Consider the following 22,161-nt stretch of genomic DNA (forward strand, 5'->3'; position numbering starts at 1 on the left):
TGTATTTTAATTGGTTACGCATGTTTACTATAGATAGGCCGCCTCGCCGAATACAAACGGTTATAATTGGGAACAATTGGCAATGGAATATCTAGAAGTAGTGACATGACGATGCCATCTCAATTTGATTTCGGTTGGTAGACATTACGCAAGTAAAGAATAAAAATGGCCGACGTCATCGACATTGTTCGAATGAAATATGAAACTCTGTTGCGAGTAGCCGAGCGTGAATCGTTTGTATCAGTTGACGCGCGATCCTGCGATAAAAAATAGTTTGAGAATACGAAAATTCCCTTCCGATAGTTCGCTCGTAGAGCTAGTCGCAGGATTGACAGACAAAATCCCTCTGGCAAAAAATGGCGTATCGCGGTGTGAAGGGATCCGATCCGTTTGTGTCAAAAACGTCGCGAAATGAACGTTTCGCGCAGATGTCAAAGCAAGAGCAGATCATTCAACAGAAAAAGATGGAGATTCAAGCGAAATTGCAGGAACAAAAAGCGAAAGAAGCTGTGGAATGCATGAAAAAGTCAAGCTCGTCGGCTTCGGCTCCAACAATCAGTAAGAGCGCTCCTTCAAAGTAAGTGAAGTGATCTTTTCTTCTGTGTCTTCACATTACGTTGCGTCAGTTCGATCTTCCAGATGAAATTTACATTTGTAATTTACATATTATGGAATTTTAATATCGATTACTCACAAGTGTTGAAAGTAAAATCTTGTTTATTTGTAGGGAGGATGATGAAAAGCCTACTATGAATGTATTTGCCAACGACGGCAGTTTCCTTGATCAATTTAAAAAGATAGCCAATAAAACAAGTAGTAAACAAGATAAGGAACAGGATAAGGAAGATAAGAGAAAAGACGAGAGAAGCTATGAAAGTACAAGAGAAAGAGATAGAGAGAGAAAGCGCAGTAACGAAAAGAATAGAGACTGGGAAAGCAGACGCGATCGTCGAAGAAACGATACACGATGGGGAAGAAGTTCAGATAGGAAGCACAGTTCGTCGTCAAGTCCGTCGCCCACCAGGCATAGGTCACCACCTAGTCCAGAGATTCGACACAGCTACAATCAATCACAAAATGGACAGCGCAAGCAGTTCAATCAGCAACAATTCCCGATTCAAAACAACAATCACAACATTTCTTCCATCCCGTCCCTTATGTCTCAACCGGTACAGATGCAAATAACGAATATCCCACCTCCAAATATAAGGAACTTGACACCAAATATTCCATCTGCGCACATGCAGAGGATACCGGTGTCGAAAAGCTTTAGCAATAATTATGCTAACATGAACGAGCCGCATTCTAATAACGTGAGAATGCCAATTGCACCGCCACCACATATTATACGTCCTCCACCCCCTCCTTCTATTCAGAGCATTCCACCGAATACGAATGTTCCACCACCAAATATGCAAATGTCCCAAGCTATGCCTATGCCCAGTTTATCCTCGCCATCGAACGCACAACCACACATTATACAAAATCCACCACAGCAATGTAGTGTACCACCGCCACCAGCATGCAATGCCAGTTTACAACCTCCAAATATTCCTCCACCTAACATACCACCGCCGAACATTTTACCACCAATGTCGCAAATGCCTCCACCAACTATGATGCCTATTACAGGCTCACAAACTATCGTGGTAACGGTACCAAATGTAGCCAACGTTCCACCTCCAAACGTGATCACATCTATGATAATGTCAGCACCCCCGCCAGTGCACACTGTACCATCAACCATTAATTCGGTTCCACCACCAAACCTGAATATTCCTCCACCAAACATCCCACCTCCCAATGTCATTCCTAATGCGGCACCGCAGTCGCGCGGTCTTATGACCAGTGGCTATCCTCTTTCCAATCAGGTACCTATTTCGGTAGGTCCTCCTAATGTACAGATACCACCGCCTGTGAGACCGCCGGCTAATCTACAAAGTTCTGAACAACAAGGTACGATATCACAATTAAGAAATGTTTCTTTTGTGTCGCACATAGCTGTTTAATGTTATCTATAAAAACACTTTGTTTTATCTATTGCACAATTTTAACAATATTGCGGGATGTTTGGATGATAATTTGTAAGATACAATATTAAAAATTAATGTAGAATTGGTATACATAACTTTTTTTATTGTAATAATTTAATAAAATTACACAAACATATACATAGATTTGGGATTATGGATTGTTATACAAAGTATCTGACAAAGGATTCTAAGTGTGTTTAGTAGAGGCTGAGCAGCTGGCACGAATCGTGGCTGACTGTGGGGATGAGATTGAACAAGAAGTACGAGAGAAGAATGCCCAAGATCCTAAATTATGGTAACTACTGTCCTCACTGGTCCTCGTTTTGTATTTCCCTATTCCTTGTTTATAATATAATTAATACTTTTATAATGTCTAGGACGATATATATAATATTTTATTTTGTATTATAGGACATTGTACAAATTTCTATCATATAATTCTTGACATTTTAGTAACATAAATAATTTCATGTACAATTTTGGTGAATGTCCGCTTAATGTGAATTGTTGCAAATATGTGCTTGCATTCTTAAATATTAATTGTATTACAAAAAAATCTACCGATTACAGAAATTAGACTAGATGTTTTTTTTTATTTTCACGAAGCAAGCTATTTGTAGCTAAATTTGAAGCTGTTTTTAAAAATGTCAATAATGAATGCATTCTCATAATGGTATTCTTTCATTTTTAAACATTTTTAAACATATTTTTTTCTTAAAATTATAATAATTGTATCACATGTATTTTACAATCCATAAATTTTAGCATAGAAAATTGTTTTGTTATGAACTTTAATGTTTTACTTTTACTAATATAACAAAATATTTTCCTCATGAAAGAAATTAGGAATTTGTATGAAATTATAAATATGTTACAAAAGATATACTATATCAAAAAGCTAGAAGCAAAATATTGGATATTATCTTCTAATTAAGTTTTCATAATACTACATACATTTAAAATAAATGGTATTCTTTCATTTTTAAATACATTTTTTTTCTTAAAAACTCTTAGAGTTTTAATTTTTCTCATTTTTAATGTATTTACTTGGGTGTCTTGTTACGTGTCAAGAAAGATATAATAATTGATTAAATAATAAAGATATATTAAAATAATAAAATTCTAAATAATATTTTGATATTCACAAAACATTTGTAAATCTACATCCCTCTATATCCATTAGATGTTTATTCTATGTTAATGTCAAATGCTTTACATTTCTAAATTTAATTTTTATGTGATACAGTTCTAATATTAATTTAAAACAAAAGAAATATTCCATCATTATTATTAAAAAAACGTTATCATATATTTCAAATAATAATCGTATCTTTTGAAACATAATTATACATTCATTTATATATATTTATGTTATTTCTTGTTTTTGATATTTATATATTGCATATATTCTGAAATGTCAGACATATATTAAATGTAATGTCAATGTTGTAAATTTTCTTAATCTAAACAAAATTTTAGATTTTATTCTGCTACTTTTTACTTCGTCTATAATAACGATATACTTCTTCTGAAAGTATTGTATCTATAGGAATACATATTACTAGACAGCGTTTTAAGTATCATTTTAATCAAGGTTTCTGCACCAAAAGCAAAGTGCAGCGTATCTGCAGTACAGGGGATTGGTTTCCAAATTACGTGCGGAGAAGCCAGATAAGGATAAGAGAAACAGTGGTGCAGAACTTTATTGTCCTGAAGAAGCTCTTAGTGACAACGATGAGGCGGATAAATCTCAGAAATCTCATTCAACACTATATGGTAAATTATATGTACAAAAATTCGATAATATTTAGGACAAGTTTTATTAATACATATTTTATATAATATCCTATTGTTAGTAGATCAGTTAAAAGAAGAAAATAAGGAAGAACGGAAAAGAAGAAAACGTAGTCGCTGGGGTGATCCAGACAATAAAGTTCTCGTTACAGAAACAAATGTATCTGCTGGTAATAGATCAGGTGCCACCCTTCCGCAACCTGGTATAGCTATACCAGGACAAATTGGACAGCCCGCAGTCATAATACCTTCTCTATCGAAGAGACAGAATGTTAAATCAAAGAATCCAATGCTTACTAAAATTTCGCGGAACGATCCTGCACTTATTCATTATGCGAGACAGACATTTGGTACACTTGATTTAAGTGAAGAGCAATGGAAAAAGGCAGAGGATCATTATAAGGTAGAAATTATTGTTGCATTAGTTGTAAAAGATATATCAAAATTCACTTTTTCCATCCGATTATATATGAAAATGTGAAAAAGTGAATTTTAACGATCAATTATTATTTTGTACATAGAAAAAAAATATTTTTTAGATAAATCTCTTATATCAAAATCTCTTAAGGAAAAGAGAAGAAGTGAAACGTTTGGAAGCACAAGGGAAACATAAATACGAATACGATAGCGATGAAGAGACAGAAGGAGGCACTTGGGAACACAAATTGAGATCTGCTGAAATGGAGGCGACACAAATGTGGGCTGAAGAATTAACTGCGCAAGCGGAAGGCAAACACCATATTGGTGATTTTCTACCACCGGATGAGTTAAAAAAATTTATGGAACAATATAATGCCGTGAAACAGGGAAAAGAACCCGATTTGAGCGATTATAAGGAATATAAATTAAAGGAAGATAATATAGGTAAGACTTTATATTTTTTCTTTATCAATATATTACATTTATATAATATAAAACATTAAAATTTGATGATTAGATCTTATTAATTTGTAACTATTATTAATTCTTCTATTCTTAAGTTGAATATGTCAAGTTAATAACACTAACATTAGTTTTTATTCTTTGTTATAAATTATATTAATAATCTTAACTTTTCTTACAGGATTTCAGATGTTACAAAAGCTTGGATGGAGCGAAGGACAAGGATTGGGTAGCGAGGGTAGCGGACGTATCGAACCAATTAACAAGTAATACTCTTTATATTATTAATTATTATTTTCTTTGTGTCAAACGTGTTTAACTAATATTTTCAAGCTCTTAATCAACAAATGTTTGTTTCTAGAGCGACAAATAGACTCGATAGTGCAGGTCTGGGTTCTGAAAGACCAGATGGAGTATCTAGAGATGACGATGAATTTGATGCATATAGAAAAAGGATGATGCTTGCTTATAGATTTAGGCCTAATCCATTAGTAAGTATCATGATTGTTACAATAAAATAACAAGGATATTAAGTAGAAAATATCTGGCATATCTATTACAAATTTTTTTCAGAATAATCCAAGAAGACCTTATTACTAAGAGCTAAGATACATTACTATTAAACTAGTATTTCTTTCATTATCGAACAATGTAGTAGATTGCCTTTATTTTGTATATTTGAGATTGTACATTTCATTTTAAAATATATCTCTTGTACAATTTTTGTCTTTCTCTGAATGGAATTGTTCATTGTTAATTTTTAGGCACTTTAGTGTAAAGAATTATCGCGCCTTGTCTGTCTTTAGTGACCAAAATGAAGTTTTTACAAAGAAAAATTTAGAGATTTTAATAAATTTTTATTTGATAAAAGTCAAAATAAAATGTCCGATATTTCTAACTATTCAGAAACATAAAATATACAATTTTTATAAATTATGTTTATGTAAATGAGTCATTCACGATAAGTCACGAAATTCCCTTAACCTGATGAGGTAGGCTTGTATGAACATGTGTAATTAGCTACATTGGTGTCTAAGTTTAATATATAGCATTTTGTTTTAACTACAAGAGTCCCTTTCTTTCTTTTGGTATCGCAATATGTCCATGTTATTGTGAAAGTATTAATTTAAATATAATTTCTATCAATAATATCTTTGAAGGTCTCTATTAACATATTTCTATAAACGCTATCAGTTTCTATTCTTTCTAAGAGCGAATTAGTGTCAAATGCAATTTTTAAGTCTACGTCGTTAGTAGTAAATATATGTACAGTGAAAGTAGCCATTCCTGCTGCGTATTTCCCGAATTTGGTAAAATGTTGTAATAATATCTCGTAAGGAAAGAGTACATTAGGATCGTAACCAGCCTTCTTTATAGTGTCAGATAGTGTTTTGTAATATACGTCTTTAATTAGCTGATTAAAACATTTACTCCTTGTTTCTTGCGTGCAGCAGCAGAAGAGTATATAAACTAGATCTAAAACGGGAGATGCGTAACGACATATCTGAAGATCTACGAAACGCAAGTCGCACGGATTTTTCTCCTGAAAGTAAACAATGCCGTATAAAATGCAAAAGTATACTTGTCTGTCATTATTGACTTAACGTAAATAACTTATATCTCATCGAGGAAGTATCTGACTGTACATACTTGGTCGTATTTGAAGAGCATGTTGTTAGTCCAACAATCACCGTGGTTTACAACGGCGTATGGTTCAATTTCTTTTCCATTAGTTGCATCAAACATATTTTGTGACATATTCTCCATGAATCGTTGGTACCTTTCGGAATAATGTTTGTCTTCGTTTGCTAAAGCCTATACATGGAATAAGAAATAAAAAAAAAAACTTCATATTTCGATGAATGTCGTCAATTAGAAGATTAATTTTCAAAAGAGCAAAGAAACGTAAAAGTACCTTAAGCACGACGTCAAAGAGCGTTTTACTCATGTTCTCCATTCTCTCTTTAGCCTCTAATTGTTCGCTACTATTTTCTACTTCTCGAAATACGTGTTCTTTCATTTGCCTCATTTTCTCGAAACCCGTTGGATTCGCCGCTTGTGTAATGAAGCTATATGCATGAAATTCACCTAGACATCGCATCACTAACTTGAGATGCGGATAATCCATAATTTTTGACTTTGACATCACGAAACCTTGGGGCGTTAGGTTTTCTAACAGCAGTATCTATAGAAAATTATATGTTGTTATCTGAACGGTTTCTCGTAGCTTTAAAGTTTTCTTCAGAAAAGATACAAATCTAAACTCGGTAATCGCGCTACATGAGGAACATGTGAAAGTTTATCATGTTATGAGATAAACGAGGATGATAATCGCAATGATGTTGAGTCACGTCATCTTATGAGCGAACAGGATTTGTAGTTGCTATTGATGAACAAGAGTTCCTTCTATACGTATGCATATAGCTGCACAATGAAATAGAGTTTTTCTTCTGATAAGATCTTATCGTTAAGTAAACATGATTAGCAGATTATTAGACAAGTGATGTAAAATTACATCTTATTGTGCAAGCTGAAGTAAGATAAGGATACCTGTTGTTGGAATGTAATTACCTTAACTGGCTTACCTCATTTTTTTGTGTCTTGCGCGCTCTTTCATCAAAATGTCAGGGATATTACGCGAAGTTACGTACTAAACAAGAATCGAGTCTTTAAAGAAGTGTACTTTCGCGAGCCATCTAATTATCAGGTCCTTTGCTCTTCTACCGCTTGTCTAGCATCGATTATGTCGGGTTTTACTACTAACTATGAACGGTGAAAAGACTTGAACAAAAAAAAAAAAAAAAAAAAAAAAAAAAAAATGCGGTAGATATGGCATTACTTATACCGACTGCGATTGTAGATCGACTGTTACATAAACTTGAAATGCAGTAGCTCTCAAATGAACAATTGGGGGGGGGGGGGAGGTTGCGATTTAAAAGGAAGCTGCTCGAGGTATTTCCCCTTCGAAATTTCGAAATTGATTAAATCTGACAATTCAAATTAGACAATTTAAATTCGACAACTTTGCAAGCGAAATGGAGCCGCGCTATACGGAATATAAGAGAATTTTTTCGCTACAATGCTCAAATGTAGATTGGCCATTAGCAAAAATATTGCGTAATGCAAAGATTAACCGGACCTTATGTCTTACTTGATAATCTTTAAACCAGTTTATTATGACCGGGTGGGCGCATACGCGTGCCCGTCTGTATCCGTGTGTGTCATTATAAACCGACATTTCACTTCGCGACACGATGCCTCCGTTTTATTACACGTATAAAACTCGTCGGGTCAATTTAGCAACGCATCGCGAAACGCATTATTTTCGAGAACGCGTGCAGGGAGAGTGGGAGTACGAGGTAAATCGGAGTACAAGATATATAAGCTTAATCGATCGAAATATGAGAGAATGTTCCAAATGTAGCAATGTAGCAATAAAATAACGCTTGAAGTTTTACTCGTTCAATAATTATAGATATAAATATTTAAACTTCTTTAAAGAAATGATCGATTGTCGAGCAGTCATCTGTTTTTTTTTTTACGATCTCATGTGGCCACGTGCTGCATCCGCGTAAAAAAGGAATTATGTAAAGAGATGTACGAAATCTACATATGCAATTACATGATACTGCCGTAAGTGCTTATTGCTTCGTTGATATGGATATCGCATTTAACGGCGGGTTCAACCGTCAAATTACCTCTTTTCCGGATTCATCGTTGACGTCGTATAAAATAGGGAAGCGGTCGTGCATTCCGCCGTGGTTCTTCATAGTCTCTTTGAAAATAGGCAATATCTCCTGATAGAAAAATGCCTCGCGCTCGAATAGTTCTGTGACCCTGCTGCTTGTCAAAATATCGTCGCTGGCGTAGTTCCGCGTGGTTTTGAGAACGAGCTCGAGTTTCTTGGCCTCGTTCCATTCCTCGATTCCCTCGATCGTGACGCGATAAACGACACTAACGTAATTATCGCCTTTACTGCTGCCCTCGGTTATGCGAAATTTCGGGGATCTTAACTGGATGCTTTTCGCATACGTACGCAAATAATCGTACAGTCGCTCGTCCGGCACGATTTTCTCGTTTTCTGCCATTTTTTTTCCTCCCCTTGCCTTTCCTGCTTGCCCGATGCCTCTTATCTCCGGGAGATCGAGCGGATGTTGCTTATTTTGTCCCTTACGACAGAGGCGGTAACAGATATAAACTTTGTTTCAAATCGCCAGGACAGGGAATCAAACGGGTATAATTCTGCCTAGCACGCGACTGTTTGTCACACCTCGACGATAAGAGAACGATTACTGGGACGATCGTTGAAAAGCATCGCTTATATTATTTCCGTTATCGCGTTCTTGATTCGTAAATCGCTACTAGGCAAGTTACAAACATTACGAAATAAATGCCTGGTTATTTTCAATTTAATCATAACTCATCGCTGGAAGAAGTGTAGGCTGTGTACTGTGCGTGCATAGCACATGATAGTCATAAAACGTCCTTAGGACATTCTAAAAGAACACTGTATGTCTTTAGAAATCGTTCTACGTTGGAGGTCAGCGCTTTTGACGAATCTTTTGTTTCCTCCTCTCTTTTTTTTAAATTTCAAATAGTTGTAACAGTTACTCTGTACTGTGTATTGCTATTTTTGCATTGCACTTTCAGACTGTAATGCGGATCAATTATGTCTAACGCGTTTATTAATTTGTAAAAATTGTAAAAATATTTAAAAAATTTAAAAAAAATTATGTATTTTTTTTGAATTTTTAAAATAAATACTAGACCAATAAATTTGATAAATAATTAACTTAAATATATTGTTATAGTAAATATGTGACGTAAAAAATTGATATTCTTAGAAATTGTATGAACAAAATGCCACACTAATACAGAATAAATGTTAATTAAATATGCAATCTTTCCCTTTCTCTCTCTCTCTCTCTCTCTCTCTCTCTCTTTCTCTTTATGATTTATTTTAAACATTAAAGATATGGAATTATAATTAATTATACATTCAACGAATTATACATTTGTGTAAGGCTAACTTCATGGTCATACGATAAGCTGATCAGACATGTTAAATGTCCTATCTTATAGCCAATCGATATATTGATTTTCTATAAGATAGGACATTTCGAGAAATTTGATTCTTCTAAATTTTTATGACTATCTATCTATGCTGCCAAAAATTAAAAAAAATTTTTAAAACGAGTATACGTTCAAACGTTAAAGAGAGTGAAAGCGAAGATTTCAAGTACAAAAAAAGTGCAAACAGCATAAACGGATCTAATCAATACGTTTGAAAAATTTGTCATACTATAAAAAAGAAGTTTAAAACTATTCTTTAAAACTAAAAAATTCTAAGATCAGTCTAGCCCTATTATCGTTCACCTTTAACGTTTACCTAGAAAAGCACTCGAGAGTATGATCATGTCGCTTACATCTGTTAGTTATTTTTATACCGCGCAACAGAGAAAGGAAAGAAAAGAGAGGATTATGAGGTGTGGCGAGATACTGACCACCATTTCACCAATTAAAGTGCCTTTACCCGTTTCCAATCGAGAAACGGTATTTCCTATGGTCTACTTAAGTTTACTTTATATAGTTTAACATGTTTGTCTTTAAAAAAGTATATACATATATTAATATACATAAGCACAAAAATAGATAAAACTTCTCAAGTAGAGATTTCAGGAAGTACGTTTTTTAAAAAAGATGGACGTAATTAAAAATATCTTCATCCGGTTCCAAATGAAAAACATAACCCGTAGATAACAAAATGTAATTTACTTACTTTTTTCTTTCTTTATACACGAGCGTAAATTGCTCGTTATCGAATCCTAGTTATCGGCCCATATATCACCAAATGATCTTAAACGGTCTTGTGAACAATTCGATCCGCTCACTTTACTGGTCGGATAAAAACGGCGCGGCGATATCGTGCAAAATCCTGTAAAATAAATAAGAGAAATTCTCAAGAAAGAAATCCTGAATTTAAATAAACAGAAAGTTATAGGTGAGAAGGATCGCCGCGCTTCTTATCGGAAGTGCGAAAAAGCGACGGTGACGACCGGAATGCAAACGTGATGCAAACGGGAAGATGAATTGGAGAAACAATTGGTATCTTATACCGATTGCGAGTTGGCTAAGATCTTTATGTCTCAATACGGTGGCAATCGTAACACGATGTTGACCCTACACAATTTACCAACTTGTACTAACCGGTTGCGTAATCGTGATTTTCATACGTTGCACTTTCGTTTTCAAAAGTGTGATGTAATCGCTATTTAGATAGAAGAATCCGATGGAACAAAAAAAAAGAAGAAAGAAGAAAACTATGGTCAACGTTTTCTCGCGGAAGCGTCCGAAAAATTTTATTCGGCGGAAAGTCAGAAGGATAATGGCGCTCGTGGAAAACGAGCCTGTCGAGGCATTCGATGGAACTCTGGGAACATACGGTAAAGCATTACGAGGTGGCACCTTGCCCCATTATATTTTTTTCCTCGACAGGTAGGCGAGGTCACTCGTCGCGAGAATATTTCTCGTACGTTCTTTACAGCAGTGAAGTCTGCGTTTTTCAGTTTTTCCTCTCTCACGGAGAGAACAATTTTGTTAAAGTATTCAAAAATTTAGCTTCCAATTAGTGCTTGCTGCATAAGAATCTTACTTTATCACCTAAAAAAATTTTTTTCTGATATAAACAGATTTCCTGATGCCACAACCAAAATGTATCGCTAATTTTCCTATCTGCTAGAATTTTGACTGTTACGTATAGAATTTGAACATTCTACTTCTATCATCTAGACTGATTAGATGCAATATATATGCAAATCACAGTATTTGGTAATTATTTATCTATCTATGCTAATTTTTATACACATATAACTTTTGTAGAAGTTGCAAGATCATTTTTTTTGTGTGCACAGATCTAGAAATAATTTTACAAGATCGTCAAAAGGATTATGTAGGACACTGAAACCGGTTGCCAGAATGTCAAAACTTTTTTACTGCATTGCTCATTATGTTTATATTACCTCTCATAATTATTTCGACGGTCTTACAAAAGAACTAGTAGAGCTTCTTGCTTGGGAAGCAAAACCGTTTCTTCCGTGTTCTCTTCAAACGGGCACGCTCGTTTCGTGTTAGATAACAGAGGACAGGATTAATATATCGTCTCCATACATCATGAATCTCGCACGTCGGTAACGTTATAAACCGTTTTAAGCCTTACTTTACAGTCGTTCGCTGTCCTCGTCGCTCATTGTGGCGTAAGTAGTGCCATTAGAAAAAAAGAGAATAGTTTGTAATAAGTATCGCGGCCCTTATAACTTATTCATTTCTCATCAGCGTTATTGCGTTAAGCTCCGTGGCTTGCTCGTTTTGCACGCGATGAAATGATGTCGTTCCCCGTTGTTGATTCTCCCCCACTCTCCCTTTGTCCGTTCGCAAGATGACACTCGCATCTTCCGCGACGAGAGTCCGTCCGTCGACCAGGTGGACCAGCGTTCGCGCGGCCGTTGACACGATCGCGAGGTGCGACGTACAATATCCTCTCGGATCCGCGCGAGCGGATTCCCCCTCGGGGGTGGCGCGAGAGGGAAGGAGGGCGGGTGCGCGAGATCCGCTTTTTCCATCGATCCCGATTACCCAATGATCGAGAGGCACGTAATAATCGCCGGAAATTGTATCATAGTCGGGCTCTGTGGATTATTTCAAGGTGATACAACCGTTCTCCGGGCAAGTTTTCGGAGTCGTGGACTCGCGCGATTCGGTCTTACTCCAGTATCCTCGACGTAATAAACGAACGAGATTCGCCCGCGGCACTCCGGACCCGCCGCCGCCATCGCTGCCGTGATCGTCGAGCTCGTTTCCTTTGTTTCTCTAATTCCTTTTTTCCCTACACTTTAATTTTTGACGCCTCTTACCTCTTTGTTTTCTCCGCTTTCCTTGTCGTTATCTTCACTCTGTTACACGATTACTCTGAACGTATCCGATACGTTCGATAGCTGTTGTCGGACGCAGCGCAACTACGAGATTACTTCTTATATAAAAATGTCCACGTGATTTATGAGTCTACGTCAGACTAGACGCGGCTAGTCATCGTCATATGACTGACAATAAAACTTGGCATAAATGTAGAGGGGTTAAATACATGAATTTAGAAATTTTTCGTTGGCGCTCGAAAACGGCGTTCAAAAAAAGGGGTGAAACCACCTTTCAAAGGTAAGACATTTTTGCCTTTTCTCGTAAATCAAACGAGATATAAAAAAATATTGTATGCAAAAGTTTTACAGTATAGGTAAATACCTCTATTTAACTATTTATTTTTTTCCAAAAACAATTTTTTCAGAAAATGAATAGCATAGTTAAATAAAGTGGTATTTATGCTGTAAAACTTTTGTATAAAATATCTTTTGATATCTTGTTTAGTTTAGTCGAGATATATCGAGAAAACGCAAGAACCCTCAATTTTTGAAGGGTGCTTTCAACCCTTTAAACCGTTTTTGAGCACCAATGAAAAAATGTCTAAATTCATGTATTTACTCCTTCTACATTTATGCCAAGTTTTATTAAAATCAGAATTTTCGAGTTCGCGAGTTTCCTTGTGAGATAAGTTCATAGCCGAGTGCAATTATACCTATTATCGCGCGTGTATATTATCTATGAGTGACGTAACGGCTAATCTGCAACGAGTACTTGTTGTTTCTTGTTTCTTGTTTTTCTGCATATTAGTTTTGCATTCTTATGCACATTTCTCGTCATATTTTTTGTCTGTTTCAGAGTTTATTAACTGTTATCTCGTTAATTTTGATAAAATAGCGCGCGAAGAAGCAAAAACAAATTAAAAAGCGCATGATTACTTGAATTGCAAGTATGCATGTACTTAATATGCAAACAAGCCAATGCATACGTACTTGCAATCGTAAACGTGTTAATTTTTTACGTCTACATTTTATTGCGTTGCTCACAAAAATCTTTATAATTTGCAGATTAACGATGAAAGGTCAGATACGATTTACTTTTGCACAATGCAGTTTCGAGCTGATATAGAAGGAATGCGTATCTAGAAAATCTTATCTTCGAATTTGATGACTCGTCAGTTTTAATCTTAACAGGTATTTAATCTTTATACTAGAATTAAGATATAATTTATTCAGAGAAGTATAAGCTCTGATCGGATAAGTTTCACATTTGCATGTAATGTTTATCAACTTATAATGTGACGAGTCATCGCGGGGAAAATGTTTTTACGTCTCTTCAGTTTTATGCCTGCTGCAGAATGACTTCATTGGCGTCTGCTTCGTATAAGTGTTTCAAGAACAAGGAAACGACGAGGTTATGACGAGGAAAGCTCGGGGACGATTGGTTTTCGCGTAATACAAGGTTTCAGATACTGCTCAAGAAACGCGGCGTGTTTGATAATAATGATTTAATTTCAATGTCCGCGGAAAATAATTGGTTCGTTCTTGTTAGTTGAACTTGTTGCAAGCCTCGTCTTTTCTCTTTTCCTTTCTTTTTGACCTACGACGGAGAGAGAAACAGATGAATCATTGGAATTTGCTATAAAGAAATACGAGCTTATTTAAGGGAGTTTCTCTGCTCAGCGCCTGGTACAACAAGTGGCACAGGGTTTCGAGTAAAAAAAAATATTCAAACTATTTTGTTGAATGTCAAATGTCTTTTTTTTGCTGCATATGGTTTAAAGTTAATAATGGTGAATATAAGAAAAAAATCAGCTATAATGTACTACATTCATTACTGAAATAATTTTTTTTTAAATTGAGAATAAACATTTTTCACTATTATACCACCCTTACATAATTACATACAACAATTTGACATTCATGTTATATCACTAGCACACGTTTACCACACTTACGTGCTGTATTACTTCGATTATTGTAAATCTTTTCTGTCTTATCAATTATTTTACTCAAACGACAATTGCATCATTTTGAAAATTTAACGGTACTTTTCTGAACAGCTAAGATGTATTAACATAAAGTTTCACTAGCATCTGTTTATTACTTCTATGTTAAACGACGGCAATAAATACGACAATAAAAACTGAAAAATCCTGAAAATTCATCGATTCCCATAAAAGCCCATGTTAATAAAATATTTAATATCTAAATAACTAGTTAGTTCACTTTTCTAAAAGTGTGACAGTCAATTTATATCACTAATTTGAACTTCACTACAAAGTTTTATGAAAATCTGTTCATTTTGATTTAGCAGTGGAATTCCCTTAAGTGAGTTCAACGCTCGTGTTCGGCGAGTTACATAAATCTTCTAAAATATACAGTGACGAAAATAAGGAAAGGGACCGTTATTCCACAAGATCGAGTTTCTCGATCTCGATATATCGCGGTGAACGCTCCCGTTGGCGCTCCCCGGTGCCCGCGAAGGGTCCTGAGAACAAAGCGTTACGATAACCACCGCCGAAGAGATTTGAAGCCGGCTGGCGGACCGCGGAGTCCGCGTGTGTATGTGTGTATTTCCTGAATGAAAATCCATAACCGGACGGGCGACGCAACGCTATCTCCTTTCATTCCGGCCAGCACACTTTCAATTTCGTTTTCTGCAAAAGGTTCCCGGTCGCAACTCGCTGCGCACGGCCAGGGCCTGTGGTGTGCGGGAAAGGTTCTCTCCCGGGTTCCGTGGGGGTTTTACATCCCACTCTTTCACCGCATTCACCGCCATCTGTAAAGGTCGATCGAGACTGGAGAATGGGACCAGGACTACCCCCGCCGCCGCCGGTTCTCCAAGTTGAAAAGGAATAGTAGTGAGAGTCCAAGAGACAGCGGAAGCAAGGGGGTAGGAATGGGTTTCACGAACGGCTGTCGCGGTTCTTGAGTGGGCTCGCTCGCTCGTCCGTACGTTTGCGCGCGCGTTCGCGCGCGCGGCCACTTTAATGTGAAAGTAAGTCTTACAGTTGACCGAAAACTGCGTGCCCGTCGTCGTGTTCTCGTCGACTATTTGCGGCCGACGTGCCATGCCGTAGCGCGCGCGCTGTTCCGTCCGATCGTGCGATGTACACACCCTTAACGTACAGCTTTAATCGACCGGTACCGCGGTCAGCGCGCTGTAAAAGAAAGAACAAAGGGACGAGAGAGAGAGAGAGAGAGAGAGAGAGAGAGAGAGAGAGAGAGAGAGAGAGAGAGAGAGAGAGAGAGAAAGAAAGTAAAGAAGAAAATTGAAAAGAAAAAGGGGAGATCCGCTCTCTGATCACATCGCTAATTAATTCTCATATCGACGCGCGAGTTGACTCATCGACGTACTCTACACGACTTTCTATACACTTGTCCTACGACGCTTTTTCGTCGTAATCAATCTTCTCGACCGTGTCAGCTGTTCCACACGTTGCGTCCGCACTTCTGAAGGATTCGATCTAAAAGACGACGCATGAGAGTGGTGACGTTATAGCATCGAGGCCATAACAGTAAGCAAGGAAAAAGAGGGAAAGGGAGAAAAAGCGAGGGATACGTGAAGATTTCGCGCAGAGAACTGGGCATCCCTTTTCAATCGTACAGCGAATTATAAAAGTTGGCGACGGTGAAAAAAGGTGAAGCGAAGCCGTTCCGATTAAATTCAATTACATTTCCTTCTTCGCAGCAGCGCAAACAGTGTTTCACGTGGCATTTCCGCATTCTTGTTATAGTTTTCCGCTTTTGAAAGAGCAGCGGACGGAAGTGCGCGCGAACATCGAAATTATCTTTTCGTCCCGAGCTCAAGAATTCCATTTAAAGATACGGAAAGGTGTGACTGGTGTGACGTAACAAAACGTAACAATAAATTTTTCCCGTATTACTTTCGAGGCTGAAAATTGGCTGGCGAGACGCGCGTTAACATTTTCAACGGATATGCTCGCCATGACGCGTCCGTGCGGAAAAGTTTAAATGTTTCGCGCACGCATAAGTATACGCGCGGGGTCCTTGTCCTTGAAGTAATGCGTGGACGGGTGAATCTCGCTGCGTAGACGTGTGATCCCTGTCATTCAGACGAATCCTCGCGACACTATGTAACAAATTGATCGGAGTGCACGTGCAACGTATAGCGCGGATCGGAAGTTAAATGTATATCCACGATTCGAAGAGGCTGAACAGAATGCACGAAAGGAAGGAAGGAAGGAAGGAAGGTCAGAAGCGCACGTCCGCTTTTTGCCGGCCTTCCTGACATCGGGAGGACTCGATTGTGAAGTTTCGAACGAAGTTTTCCCTACGTGTACCTGTTCCACGTGTAGCTATGCGTCTACGCCTTCAAACGTAGTTGAGTCAATCCGAGGCTCTTTTTTTTAACTGACAATTCGCAAGATATTAATTATGAAACGGACGGTGTTCGTTATCGCGTGCGTTTTGGGCTTCGTCTTAGCGGGAAGTCTTAGGCTACCTCGAACATCCGCCGATCAGCGTGGCACGCGTAGCGCAAGTCATAACAGCACCGGCGGAACAACGCTGCAGAAGTTCACTTTACTCCTCTCGCAATCTGCAGCAAAATAGGTGAGAATTTGTCGAGATGGTACCCACGATGTCCTCTTCGTCCCGATATTTTTTCCCCTTTTCTCTCGTTTCTTTACTCCGAAGAGGAAGGCGAGGAGACCACTCTCGCTTTCTTTTCTTCGCATATTTTTCTTTTTTTACGCGAGGAATAAAGTACAAAATAAACCGTAATAACAGGTCTCTTATAGACAGGCAAACCGAACAGTTAACCGCCTCGTTACATAAACCGAGTCGATCATACTCCCAAAGCTTGCCGATATTCCGCTTACGAAACTTTCCATTTAGTTTGCGAATTTCATAATCGTGCGAGTGAAAAGAAGCCGGTCAGTATGAACGTCATCGAGATTACCAAGGCTATGAGTAACGAGGTGATGAATTATATGACATTTCAGACTGGGAATCTTAAGCAAGTGACAAGTAATATGAATCCAAAGCTTCATTCAGTTCCACATGAGTCTAATGTCGGATAATCTTGGAGCGGTATACAATTAGTGACGTGCATGAGGCTATTGTCGGGAGAAATTACGAGAACAATCGGCATAATCGCCTCAATGTAACCACAACCGAGGCCCCGACGAAACAAAGTAAAATCGATCGTCTTGTCGAACAAATGTATCCGATGCTTACCGTCTCTGAAAAGATGGACCAAGTTTGGAATGTAGTGGTAAGTTTTTTAAATAAGAAAAGCGTATCAAAATTCGGCAAATAAATATTGGTAAAAAAATGTACATTATAATTAATGAATTCCTTCAAAAATAATATAGTGTTTTAATTTGAACAACGTTAGATGGGGACGAAAAGCTCAGTGGACGACCTATTGTCAAAATCCGACGAATTACTTACTCAGGCTCAGAGGCAGGAGAGAGCGATCAGCGGGATTTACGCCGATCTAAGATCCAAAACAAATAAGATCATCGAAAATCTTGAGGGGCGTCGAAAGCCGCTTGAGGCAGCAAGAGGACGATGTGGCCACTCTCGCGCAACGCTCGATTCCGGCTGAATTGTTACTGGATCCGACAATCGATCGACTCGTTGAATATGATCCAAGCAGGTAAAAACGTTCTTACGTCAAATAACTTTCAGTACAATTATCGAGGATTAGGTGATGACTATAATACAATGACAATATGCATAAACAACAGTTTTTGTAGCGTTTAATTTAAGGGGGAAGGGTCAAGTAAACGGTCGTTTTTTTTTAAAAGAGAACATTAAAGGGAATGCTGGATCGAGTGATGGTCACATTTGATCGGGGTCGATAAAGTAGAATAATTGGCGAAGCTGGAGAGATCGAACTCCTCAAGTCCTGCGCGGCCAATTACAAAACTAAAAATAAAATCGTGAATGTCGATAATGTCAACATTAATGATTTTTATGTTACATGTAATATATTTCTATTTTTTTGCATTACCATTTGCGGTACTTCATATAACATATGAATTAGAAATACATATAAAAAGGTGTCCTATTCCAAATGATCTATGCGTACATCATTTGGTACTATCATGCAATGTAGTAGCCACTTTTCCTTACGTCCAATACCATTTTAGGTCAGGACGTATTGACAACACATTGCACATACATTGCACATATTTTTTAAATCTCTTTTTGTGCTACGCCTAATAAAAGAGATAAAAATTATTCTTAGCTTAGCTTGTATTAAAATATAAATTAGTACATATACTGTTTATTTGAAAAAAAATTCTGTATATTGCTCTAATCAAATGCAGTCCAAGGATATAATTACATTTGTATGCAATATTAGAATTTCAATTATGTGTATTATAATGTATTCATGTACACCTAAGCGCACGCACATTATAATACATATTGTAATTATACACTTATGGACTTATAACGTTTAAAATTGTTTTTTTTCACAACAAATGCTTTTAATATTTTGTTGTAATTATAATCAACTTATGCCTTCGGTAGTAAATTAAAAATACCAAGCCTATGGCAATCACTTCTGGTATTCTTTTTTGTAAATAGCCAGCTCATGATTTATGCCTCTGGCAACAAGTTAAAAATTAGCTTATGACAATTGCTTCTAACACTTTCTTGTACATGGGTAGCTCACGACAAACGCCTCTGGCATTTTTAAAAAATTAATCAGTTCACGATTTACGCCTCTGAATTTTTTAAAAACTATCCAGCTCACAATAAACAAATTTTATATGTAATCACGTTGCAATAATTTTATATGCTTATCCTTTTTTACGAATACAGATTAGGAATAATATAACGTGCAACTAAACAATTTATTATACAATTACTAGAACATTACAAGCGCCCGCGCTATTTAACTCTTTATTTTATGAAAATAAATTGCATTAATAATTATATACATAACGATTTATACAAATTAGAGAAAAAATAGACTTATGCAATTATATATGATCATATATATAATTGGCCATATATATTATAATATAATAAGATCCGAAAAATGGGATATGATCTTATATAACCATGTACTATTATATGTATTCAAATATAATATGATTAGCAAAAATAATAAGATAAACAAGTCAATATATTGAGCTAATACCAATTTTCCTAATACAATATAATTTATTAAATTAAAATATATAATTATAAACGCTATTAAAACAACTGTGTTAAAAAATGTTAAACAAATTTCAAAACGTTTCGACTATACATAGTCCTCTTCAGTCGTGCCAAATTGCCAATTTATAAACATGAGTAAAATAACGCAAACGAAAATATAATTTAAGCAGTTAAAAAATGATGAGAATTGAATAAGCATAAAAACAATGCATAGTCTATAAAAATGTGTCATAATAATTAAAACGTAAACGAATAAATAATATAATCAAAAAATAATAAAATTTTTTTTAGTAATTATGTAGTCAGAAAATACAGTCAAAAATCTTGTCGAGAAATCTAAAAAATCAAACCGATGGTAAACGTGTAATTTATGAACAACATAAATTGATATGCGTATTGTAAAAAAACTATAAACTTACATATGTTGATTCCAGACAATATTAACACAAGTAAAGAAGCCAACTGTTTCGACTAAGCATTAAAAACGACTGTAACGTTCGGTAGTCAGAGGCAGAAATCTTTTATTATTTTTCGATTGTATTATTTATTCGTTCACGTTTTAATTAAATTATTTGTACAAATATTACAAATAAATATTTTAATACAAATTTTACTACAAAAACTTGGCGCCGCTATACCGAATAATTTGCCAGCTCTCTTTTTTTTTTGTGCGTGCATCTGAATGTGTAAGTGCGTGCGTGTGTGTGTATGTGTATATAATCTTGTTTATAAGAAAGCGATTTTTAATATCTCAGTCTCTTAGGGCCGGTTGTTCCAATTTTTTGGTAAACTTACCTACAGGTAGGTGTCTATCTTCATTTCTTTTCTTAAATTAATAAAGACAAACATATATATTTACTTGATAGGTAAGTTTACAAGAAGTTGGAACAATCGAGCTTATGCGTACATTCGAATATGTCTCTCTCTCTCTCTCTCTCTCTCTCTCTCTCTCTCTCTCTCTCTCTCTCTCTCTCTCTCTCTCCCCCTCCCTCTCCCCCTCCCTCTCCCTTCTTCTCTCCTTTTGTTGGAATATATAGTGTTACATGCATTGTCCGGTATACTTCTCAACCGCGAGTTAGCTGTCCGATTCCGGATATCGATCGGCAGCAGCGGTCAACAGCCAAGCAACCGGAAATATATATATATATATATATATATATATATATATATATATATATATATATATATATATATGAGGAGAGAGAGAGAGAGAGAGAGAGAGAGAGAGAGAGAGAGAGAGAGAGAGAGAGAGAGAGAGAGAGAGAGAGAGAGAGAGAGGAGAGGAGAGGAGAGAAAGAAAACTGTATGATAAAAAGCGATTTTTGACGATCGTTTGGTACATGTACCAAAGTGTACCAATATGTACCAGAGCGTTTTCGCGTGTTTGGTATTTTTTGGTTAAGGCGTGGTTAACCATTTTGGTACATTTCTGGTTGATACCAGCTTTGCAACAAAGTAAGGTAGTTTTTTCCAAATCTGCGGTACGAGAAAAGAGAAAAGAACCAGTCCGTTTTAGCGTTCATAGTGGTACATAGTAGTAATACATCGTACCAGGATAAGCTCCACCCCTACCAATATTACCTTGGTACATGTACCAAACGATCGCCAAAAATCGCCTAATATAAAGCATCTGAGAAAAACATATTACATATGTAAAAATAAAAGACGAAGTTAGAATATGGAACGAAAGTATGTGTCAAGAATCTTAAGATTAAAGATATTTTTTTCATATTTATTTCTATCTTTAAAAGAAGAATAGAAGAGTTGAAAATTGTATTCCATTGTAAAGATTTATTTCTTATTTGAATTCAAATTATTTGTTTGATTCAAATTATCAGTTTCCGCAGAAACTTTCAAAAATTGATTTAATAAAGAAGATTGGTACTTAGTAGGGGTAAGTAAAATTGCAAAATATACAATTTTATCACTGGCGACAGATTAGCATGAGCTTGTATTTATAGTATAAGAGTGATGATTTTAGTACAGAGAAAGTTACGTGCGTGCACCTCGCAGTGGCTGTTTCTCGTACTAAGGGAACTGGCAGCCGAAATATAACTGAGGGTGACTTTACATGCGGCGTAATCTGTGTACGCGTAATTTACGTATCTAGTAACTTACAAGTACCTATTGCACATGGAGCGCATTTAGCGGAACATCAAAATAATAACAACCAATCAAGAATCTATTTAATATTTCTGCTTTATTGTATAACAGAAGGTTTGATTTGTTATTGATCAGGTTTGATAGGCTTTAAGAAAATTTACGAAAAATACGCTCCATGTGCAATAGATACTTATAAGTTACTAGATACGCGTACGCAGGTTAGGGTGCTGTCCCATGGCCTCGGAAAACGGAATCGGAACGAGCGGATCACCAATCACGGGCTCGTTCTGATAGAA

The 22,161-nt window shown here is 36.3% G+C and overlaps 2 protein-coding genes and 1 non-coding gene across 7 annotated transcripts; 2 read left to right on the forward strand and 1 right to left on the reverse strand.

Moving 5' to 3' along the window:
- The first annotated feature begins 120 nt into the window (after positions 1–120).
- Positions 121–5,431, forward strand: LOC105829690 (SURP and G-patch domain-containing protein 1). 5 transcript variants are annotated; one of them, XM_036290217.1, is made up of 9 exons: positions 128–577; positions 728–1,956; positions 2,226–2,328; positions 3,628–3,809; positions 3,890–4,230; positions 4,367–4,691; positions 4,891–4,975; positions 5,071–5,200; positions 5,283–5,431. In XM_036290217.1, exons 1-9 carry the CDS (start codon positions 357–359, stop codon positions 5,307–5,309), a joined length of 2,643 nt encoding a protein of 880 aa, XP_036146110.1. In that variant the 5' UTR covers positions 128–356; the 3' UTR covers positions 5,310–5,431. The 5 variants fall into 5 exon arrangements, with proteins under 5 accessions (XP_036146112.1, XP_036146108.1, XP_028047115.2 ...); XM_036290218.1 differs by having other exon boundaries at positions 129–577; positions 3,893–4,230; XM_036290215.1 differs by lacking the exon at positions 5,283–5,431 and having other exon boundaries at positions 126–577; positions 5,071–5,276.
- A 114-nt stretch (positions 5,432–5,545) lies between these two features.
- Positions 5,546–12,749, reverse strand: LOC105840589. Its single transcript, XM_036290221.1, has 6 exons — positions 12,620–12,749; positions 10,489–10,644; positions 8,408–8,878; positions 6,625–6,894; positions 6,360–6,524; positions 5,546–6,252 (listed from the first exon to the last, which is right to left on the reverse strand). The coding sequence occupies exons 3-6, from the start codon at positions 8,795–8,797 to the stop codon at positions 5,836–5,838; spliced, it is 1,242 nt and encodes a 413-aa protein (XP_036146114.1). The 5' UTR covers positions 8,798–8,878; positions 10,489–10,644; positions 12,620–12,749; the 3' UTR covers positions 5,546–5,835.
- On the forward strand, positions 11,926–20,092 carry LOC105830836. The gene is made up of 6 exons (XR_004964172.1): positions 11,926–12,411; positions 13,685–13,810; positions 13,957–17,194; positions 17,587–17,858; positions 17,982–18,245; positions 18,397–20,092. It is a non-coding gene; the product is annotated as an uncharacterized LOC105830836 (transcript).
- The last annotated feature ends 2,069 nt before the right edge of the window (positions 20,093–22,161 follow it).

Source organism: Monomorium pharaonis, chromosome 7, assembly GCF_013373865.1.
Source record: "Monomorium pharaonis isolate MP-MQ-018 chromosome 7, ASM1337386v2, whole genome shotgun sequence".
NCBI lineage: Eukaryota > Metazoa > Arthropoda > Insecta > Hymenoptera > Formicidae > Monomorium > Monomorium pharaonis.